Below are 9124 nucleotides of genomic sequence, written 5' to 3'. Positions count from 1 at the left end.
GCTTTCTTTAGTTTGCATGCAAGAAATCTTTTGATATCTCATTCATACATAAGCAAGATCCTACTTTTTAAGGAGGAAAAGAAAACAGAACGAAAAACAAATAAAACACAGAATTTGACCATCTTTAGTTTCTTTTTCCTCACTTGAGAGCAGATGCATGAAACAGGACATAGTTAAACTTATTAATAAAATTAACAGATCCTCCATTACCATTCAGTTTATTAATAAGATTTGAAGAATTACAAATGGGGCCACTATTTTATCTCTGGGTGACTTCGTTCTGGTTTGTTTCCTTTTTAGATTAATGGTATGTATCAATTGCTTTGCAACATTAGTATTTGATATTCTTCTTTCAGTGGTTATGTTTTAGTTCGATGAGGTGGATTTGACCGGCACAAAGTTTGAATATTTATGGTTTGGAGTGAATATTTATGATTTGTTGACATGGTGATTTGTCTCTTTATCTTGAAAAATTTATATGTTTGGCAAATATTTGCATTTAAATCTTTTTTACAATTTTTCTTTCGAAATCCTCTGTTCCTATAGAATTAAGATAGTTCTTTCTTAGACTCTTTCATTTATGAGAATCTATTATTCTACATAATGAGAGTTTAGAAATTAACTATTTTACATTGCGTGCATTGTGCATCCTGTTTTTTAGAAAAATAACTATTTATATTTCTTAAATGATTTAGGGCTATGAAGTTCTCAAAAAACTTGCTTATGTGACTGATAAATTTGATAGGAAATTCCTTGAGCAATTACGTGAGTAAGAAGATTTAGTACTTCGTTGTACTTAATATTCTATGCTCTTTTTTTTCCTTTGTACTTGTGTTCAATGCTTTTTTTTTTTCATTTTCGTTGATGTGCCTTCTCTTGCTTAGTTGCTTTTCAAAGAGTTGGATACTTATTTGTCTATATATTATGACTTAATTTTTTCTTTTTGAGGGATATAAGTTTGCTTTAAAATATTGGGTTGCCATTGTTTAATTGAGTTCTTTGTTTATTACAGAGAATTTTGCACCACAATTCCTAATGATTTTAGATTCAGAAAAATTAAGCTCTCTCTCCCATATATTTTTTTATCCACTTAGTCATTTATCAAGTTATTCTATGGTTGAAATCATAATTGTGAATTTCTGACACCTGATAGTGGATTTTGTACACTTTATTCTCCAATTGGTTTCCTTTTATATTAATGGTATGTATCAATTGCTTCGCAACATTAGTGTTTGATATTCTTCTTTCAGTTGTTATGTTTTAGTTGGATGAGGTGGATCTGGCTGGTGCAAAGTTTGAATATTTATGGTTTGGAGTGAATATTTATTTTTTAAAAAAAAAATCATGAAGCTTTTTATCTTTTGCTGCTTTAGCTTTCATTATTGTATATTCATGCTCTAACTACACAAGTTATATCTTTTCCAGCTAATTTTTTGTCGAGATAGTAAATTGTCTCTTATCTTGAAAAATTTATGTTTGGCAAATATATGCATTTAAACCATTTTTTCAATTTTTCTTTTAAAAGCCTCTGTTCCTATAGAATTAAGATAATTCTTTCTTAGACTCTTCTATTTATGTGAACCTATTATTCTACATAATAAGAGTTTAGAGATCAACCATTTTGCATTCCGTGTAACGTGCATCCTGTTCTCTAAAAAAATAGCTATTCATATTTCTTAAATGACTAAGTTATGAAGTTTTTAAAAAACTTGGTTATGTGATATATAATATTCTGTGCTCTTTTGAATGTATATAATTGTATTTTTTTATTATCATTATTATTTTGACTGCTGCTCTATTAATGTATATTTATAATTTTACATGACTTTTGTGGTATTATGTAGTATATGAAGTTTGTGACAGTGCCATTGCAATGTTAGGTGATCTTAATAGTAGGAAATGACTTTTCTTCTCTGATGTGTGTTATTATCTATGAGACTATGACTATTAACAAGCTTTAGGGGTCAAACATATGAGTCTATATTTATCGAAGCATGTTTTTACACACAGACAACTTTATGTTGCTCTTTCAAAAGTAAAATTCAAAATCAAGATTAAGGGTATTAGTTTAGAATAATCATTCAAGGCAAAAGATATAAATGTTGTTTGTAGACAAATTTAGTTGATTATGTATAATTTTAAATTTTATTTAATATGTAATTTTAGATATTTATATTCTTCTATAAGTTTGTTACTTCTTTGTAGAAATTATTTTTGGATACTTATTCACTTTAGTTTACAATTTTTCTATCATGTATTTATTGTAATTAAACGATAATCTTAATTTTAATTTATATGTTTTTACAATTTTCTTAAAAGTAAAATTAGATCATTTTATTCTTATGATTTAATTTAAAATAAAAAAATTATATTTAATTAATTATTCTAACAATAGCTTAATATTAATTGATTTTTATTAATCTTAGCATATCTATGCATCGCTTAATGTTATTGATTTTAGAGACAAAATGGTGAGGAGTGCATGAAGGCATAAACGCTAGGAGATTATCACAGGGCTGAACTAATTCTAAAAATAGAGTGATGATGTTGATTTTTTTTTTAATTGATTTGAATACTAAATTCTAAATAATAGTTGAAAGACTTATTTTTTAATATATTTTTTTATATAAATTGATCATTCTATTGTTAAAAATTTAAAAAATAAAAAAATAATTTACATCACTATAATTTTTTTATATTTAATAATAGAATTTAGATTATACAAATTTTGAAACTAAATACTTGGAGTTTAAAAACAAAAATAAATTGGCTGAGAATAATATAAAATATATTTAAAGAGAACATTTTTTTAAATTTTTAATAATCTATTTATCATTATAAAATTACGTAAATCAAATCATTATAAAAAATAATTTATATATTATAAAAAATAATTATTATATATATATATATATATATATATATATATTAGATAATAATGTTTTATTATTTAAATTAATTAAATACTAATTTTTTTCTTTTTAATTTTAATTAACATATATGATATATCTAATATCTTTTCATTATTTTTGTGTCATTCCCATGCATCCTAGTTCGGTACTAATTTCGCATTTGGTGCCCATTTTGTGCCTGTCTCCTTTAATTGCCTAGTTCTTAGGCACCAGTAGCGTCGTAGCTCCATGGATCCATTTTGTGCTCGCCAGAAAAGAAATGACTTTGTCATGTCAGCACCATTTCGTGGGTGCCATTATTGATTTGGAGGCAAAACTGATTTTGGGGGCGGCTTCCTTGAAATGGTTATGCTTATTTTCAGAATACTTTTTTATTCCTGCATATTTAGGGAATAAATATTTTTTTTATTTATGTAAAAAAGCCAATTCTGCTTGATGACACGTAGCAACAACTTTATTTTTGTAAATGGTCTAAAAGGTTTGTTGTTTTTGTTTAAAGCGTGTATAAAAGATTTAAGTCACCAAAAAAGAAAAGAAGCGTGTATAAGATTTAGATAATATTAAGAAAAACATTACATTTAAAATGGGCTCAAGTGGGCTCACATAATAACTGTCGGCTCAACTATTCCCACAAGCTGCAAACCTCACATTGGTACAGCACCACTACCAAGGGAACAAAATCCAAAACCCTAAGCAATCCAAGAATCAGGAATGAACACGCATAATAAACGAAAAAAAGTTGCACTTTCTTGAGTTCTTCTGCGAAGGAAATTTTATTTGTGATAGTGATCAGTGAATAAATGAGTAGTGGAAAACCCAAAGAAGAGGAACATGACGGTATGTCCGTACACTCTCCGTGCAAACCCCCTCCTTCCTCTGCTTCCTCTCTCCCCAAGGTACCGCATTCCTCCTTCACTCTCTTTGGTTTTTGAATTTTGGATTTGGAAAATGATCGAATTTGTGATAGGAGCAAGCAGCGCAGGTTGAATTGGAGCTCAGGGTGTTGGAAGCTCTCGAAATTTATCCTCCAATTAAATTACAAGGTTTTTGTTTTTTAATATTTCCATTTGATTTTGATACTGCACTGTAGGGATTTCTTTAGTGTTAAAAGAAAACTCATACGAGGATAGAAGAATCATGTAAATACAATTAAATTCGCCAAATTTGTTAGGTAGAGCTATTGATTCATTTCATTAATTACAATTAATATGGAAGGAATTTAGGATAAAATTATACTGGATTTCAAATTACACAATGAGAGCAACTACCTGAGCTTGTTTTCCTGATTATGGCATTTGTCATCTTGAACGGAGGAGTGTAAGGGTGATGCAGAGTACATTTTCTTGCATGTGTCATAATTTACTTTAAGGATTTATGATAGAAAAAATGCTGAAGTAAACTTTTATTTGGTTAGCGAGGCACTAGATAACTACTAAATAGTTTCTGATTACACTATCCTAAATTATTTTTCCATTAAGCGAACATCAAGGGTATGGACCTGTCAACTAGACAATAAGCAATTAAGCATTTATGTTGACTACAAGAAAGTAGTATTGATAGTCATGTATGAACATTTTGAATTGTTGTTGTGTGAAAGTGCTGCTTTTCCTTATCTGATGCTTTTTCTTTGCCAAGGATTAATTGTGTTTGGATGGATGTTGGCATCATCCTTTAAAAGCATTTCTACACTATATACTCCTCCCAATTCTTTTTTATATATCATTGTCATCTTTTAATACATTTTTAGAGCAATGTATTTAGATACAGTACATGAAAGGGAACAGAGTGAGTAGTAGCATTAGTAGTTGACACTTGTTGTCAAGGATCAATATTTTTTATTATTGTTATTATTATTTTGGATAATGATTCATCAGTTTAGGTTATGCTTACAATGATTATCATTTCTTGAAGGAATACATCGCCATTTTGTCATTTATGGTCTGATGGAATTTCTAAAGAGGAGGTTAGAAATGTCTTGATTGTTTGATTATCAAGCGTGATGTCTTAGATCTATATTTTCTGTTAGATAATCTTTAGAATTGTATATGCTTCATTCAGTTTTGACCGACACTTCTCTGCTGAAGAGGTCCTTCAACTGTTGGATCGGTTCTACAACTTAGAAATGCTGGTAAGTATGCAGACAGGTTGTGATTTTTCTCAGTTACCACATACTCAAATAACAATGTTAATTTTAGATTTGAACTAATAAAGAGAAGTTTTATTTTTTAATTTTTCATCAGAAAACAGATGATGAAGAGATTGACTTGCTTAATCATGAAGAAGATTTCTCCTTACCTTCCAGTTACTTTATCAAGGAAGAGTCCTAGTGAAACTTCTGAAGTAAATACATTTTCTTTCAAACCTGGATTAGCATTTCAGTATTGGATCTACCTTGTCACATACATATATATTGTCAAATTTAAGACGTTGAGTTGTGATGAGTGGCAAATTTAAGCGTTAGAATCCTCATTTTAGTCTAGATTAGATTGTATTGAAATACATTTGGATAGTAGAGTACATTAGATTAAATATACTAAAGGCACCATCCATGTAGCCATGCCCATGTGGAACCGATCACTCTTTTTTCTTTTTTTTTTATATTATTTTTTCATTCCCAAATGTTGCTTCTGGTTCATTCCAAGTAATAATTTTTTCAGCATTGGATGTGCTGTTGAGGCACTTATGCAATTTAAAATGGGAATGAAACCAAACCGTCCTGGAATATATTGCTTCTAATTCATTCCAATTTAAGGAGATTACATGTTCGAAATTCAAAAAGTTTAGGGTTTAGCTATTGCTCCCTCCAGGTTCCAAGAGCTAAAAAAAACCAAAAAATAAAAAAGGAAAAAAAATGCACCAAAAAGGGAAAACAAGTTAAAACTTAAAACTAACCGTCAATAAAGAATAATCTATTGTACCGTGGAAAGAGAGTCAAAGGACAATTTCAATAGTTGTCAACTTGTCATTCACAATTTTCTTGTGGGTTAGTTAGCCACTCCAGTACATCATAGTTATTTTGAGCGCCTATCATCTTTCATAGATTACATCATTCTTATTCTATTTTTAATTATAATTATTTATGCGTTTTTTAATTATATTTTTCACTCATTTTTAACTATTATGATAATCAATTGTTGCGAAGGAAGAATCTTCTTTTCTTTTAAATGTTGCTCTTGCTTTTTTTTTATTTATATTTTTTACCTCCTCTTGTTTTCCTTATTTTCTTCTTTCATTTTATCTTTTTTTATGTGCATTTTTTTTCTTTTTTATTTCTTTGCGTATTTCAGTGTTATTTTCCAAAATTTGTTTATTGGTTTCAAGAAATTTTTATATTTATTTTACAGAATTTGTGTTTGTTTCACATAATTTGGTTTCACCTTAACTACGCTTAGATTTTAAATAAAAAAGGACAAGGTACTCTTAAAAATTAAAGAATGAGAAGAAAACGGAGAAAATGATGCTAAAAGGAGTAGAAGGGAAGATACAAAAAAAAAAAAAAAAGAGTGAATGGTAACTGGATTATAAATTGTTGATTATAATTTGTTGAAATTCGATTGTTTTTAAAATATTAGTAAAGATATGTATTTTAAATTTTAATTTTATATTTGTGATTATTTTTATTTTTTATTTACGTAAGACCGGTTCTATCAGTCCAACCAATAAATCAGTAACCTAGTCGCTTTAATTATCAGTTCAGTTATGACAGTTATGATTTTTTTCAGTTAATAACATTGTTTTTAAATGAATGCTTTTAGATAATCAAAATTTTAAAGAGTAAACTACTTTTAAGAGGAGAGAAAAAAAATCCTAACAGAGAAAAAGTACGTACTCCGTATTCAAGGAAAATGAGAGAAGGAGAGAGCGAGGGCGAGCGATTGAGGGTGAAACACGGTGAGGAAGATGGCCATGCCATCGGAAGAGACAAGGGGGAGAGTGTGGGTGGGTGTGTATCCGGTGTTAAGGAGAGTTCTTCTTGAGAGGGGTTAGAAAAGCCATCCAAGGTCTCTTTTAGAGATAAAGTCATTGGTGCAGAAAAGTCTAAGGCCTTTGCATTAGTAGAGTCTTTATCTGGGGATGGTATCGCGACGGTGACAGGTAAGCAGGGTGATTCTCGTCCACCAAATGTCAGTTTTACCAAGGAGGCAAAGAGCTGTCTAGTTGAACCTTATAAGGAAGCCATCATGATCAAGGTGCTGGATAAGCATTATGTCTACACAACTCTCATGCATAAGCTTCGGATAGTATGACGCATCAAAGGAGAGTTTGATTTGTTGGATGTGGGTTTGGATATTTTTTTGATTATATTTGATATTGCTGCGGATCGTGAGAAAGTCATTCTTGGTGGCCCGTGGTTGATAGACGGTCACTATGTTACAGTAAAGTCATGGGATGTGGATTTTAGGCCATGCGAAAAATTCTTTGGATCAACGCTGGTATGGATTCGAGTCTCAGGACTTCCAATTTGGTGCTACCAGGAACAAGCAATGTTGCGAATTGCTTCTGCAATAGGGGTTCCGGTGAAAGTAGATTTGGCTACTAAGCTTGCAGAAAGAGGAAAATATGCTCAAGCTTGTGTTCAAATTAATATTGAGTTACCTGTAATCAAACATATTATAGTGGAGGGTGTGACTTATGAAGTGGAGTACGAGAGTTTACAGTTGATTTGTACTACTTGTGCACGGTATGGGCATGATAAATCGTTGTGCATGGAGAAGGCGTTCTCGGAAGGAAACGAAAATTCCTTTGGTGATGGAAAAAATAATGAAGCCCCGACACTAGTGCCACACAATAATCATGAGATTCAAAAAGAGGCTGAATCGGAAGCTCGTGATTTGGGTGAGAATCCTCGTAATTTGGGTGAGAAATTAGGAGTTGTTAAAGGGAAGGATGTGGTTACGGAATCATTGGCTCTTCACATGTCTGATGGTCATGTTAATGAGGAATGCATGGATGATGGAGAGGGCTGGCAACAAGTGCTGCGTAAGAAAAAATTCACAATGGGCCAGTCATCAGGTTTGAAGGACCAAGATGGAAAGCAGCACAAGTATGGTTTGAGAAGGGTTCCAAGGCCCAATTTGCATGGTGATGGAGGCAAATCAATTGGCATTAGGATGGAGAAGCGAGAAAAACATGAAATTGCGCCATCTCCATCGCGCAGAACTCCTGCACGTCGTGGAATTTCTCTACGGAAGCGTCCTCGGCCTTCCTCCCTGCAGAACTCGCCAGTTGATAAAAATAGTGGCACAACAGAGGAAACCTTAGTAGATGGAAGCATGGCAGGTGCAGTGTCAGGGGGTCCGAAAGTGGCAATTATTGAGGATCAGAGTGTGCCAGTACTGCAGGACAAACCACCTATTGAGGTTAGTGATTCTGTTTAAAGTTTATGTTCTTATTTATTCTGTCCTTATTATTTATGGATAGTTTAAATATGATTGTTTGGAATATTAGAGGTGCTTCTAATAAGTTAGCCCGAGTGCATTGTAAGGAACTTGTTAGGAAATTTAGACCTGTTTTCTTTATTGTGGTTGAAACTCACTCCCCTTTTTAGTATTTAAAATTATTTTGGGAAAGGTTGGGATATTACTCTGTTGGTATAGTAGAAGCAGAGGGGCATAAGGGAGGTATTTGGTTTCTATCCTTTATGAATGGTGTTTGTTGTAAGTTCATTGATGCTTTTGATCAGGGTGTTACTGTTGAGGTTCACTTTGATAATTTAATTTGGAGGTGTAGTGGTATTTATGGCAGTCCTCAATTTAATAAAAGGGTTCTCCTTTGGAATTATCTTGTTGCACAATCCATGGTTTTTCAAGGACATTGGATTGTTCTTGGTGATTTTAATGAAGTAAAATTTTCTCATGAATCTAAGGGCTATCAATTTTCTCATCAAAGAGCAGACATGTTTGCTACTTCATTAGGGGATAGTGGTTTGTTTGATCTGAAGACTATTGGGTGGCGGTTTTCTTGGTACAGGAGGGTGAAAAATTATGTTGGCGTGGTAAAAAAGCTTGATCGAGTCTGTATAAATAGTAGTTGGTTATCTATCTTTCCAGAGGCTTATGCAGAAGTTTTAAATAGGCTTCAGTCTGATCATTGCCCTATTCTGGTGCATTGTAAAGGTTGTCCTCAGCCTAAAGGGAATCGACCTTTCCGATTTGTTGCTGCTTGGGCTACTCATCCTGGGTATAGGGATATTGTGAACCAGTCATGGTGGT

The 9124-nt window shown here is 31.9% G+C and overlaps 1 protein-coding gene across 2 annotated transcripts; it reads left to right on the top strand.

The window, feature by feature from the left end:
• The first annotated feature begins 3486 nt into the window (after positions 1-3486).
• LOC112802087 (uncharacterized) lies at positions 3487-5531 on the top strand. Of its 2 annotated transcripts, none has more exons than XM_025845101.3 (5): positions 3487-3808; positions 3880-3955; positions 4824-4875; positions 4971-5040; positions 5153-5531. In XM_025845101.3, exons 1-5 carry the CDS (start codon positions 3713-3715, stop codon positions 5237-5239), a joined length of 381 nt encoding a protein of 126 aa, XP_025700886.1. In that variant the 5' UTR covers positions 3487-3712; the 3' UTR covers positions 5240-5531. The 2 variants fall into 2 exon arrangements, with proteins under 2 accessions (XP_025700886.1, XP_072093586.1); XM_072237485.1 differs by having other exon boundaries at positions 3498-3808; positions 3895-3955.
• The last annotated feature ends 3593 nt before the right edge of the window (positions 5532-9124 follow it).

This window comes from Arachis hypogaea, chromosome 5 (genome assembly GCF_003086295.3).
Source record: "Arachis hypogaea cultivar Tifrunner chromosome 5, arahy.Tifrunner.gnm2.J5K5, whole genome shotgun sequence".
NCBI classification, from domain to species: domain Eukaryota; kingdom Viridiplantae; phylum Streptophyta; class Magnoliopsida; order Fabales; family Fabaceae; genus Arachis; species Arachis hypogaea.
Note: the sequence above shows the minus strand (reverse complement) of the source record. Positions and strands in the feature narration are given on the sequence as shown.

Bases quoted from the DNA above. Each gene is read 5' to 3' on its own strand.
- LOC112802087 (XM_025845101.3), top strand. From the start codon at position 3,713: ATGAGTAGTGGAAAACCCAAAGAAGAGGAACATGACGGTATGTCCGTA. The intron at 3,809-3,879 runs GTACCGCATTCC...AATTTGTGATAG, and splicing joins CTGCTTCCTCTCTCCCCAAG to GAGCAAGCAGCGCAGGTTGA. The intron at 4,876-4,970 runs GTTAGAAATGTC...TGCTTCATTCAG, and splicing joins ATGGAATTTCTAAAGAGGAG to TTTTGACCGACACTTCTCTG.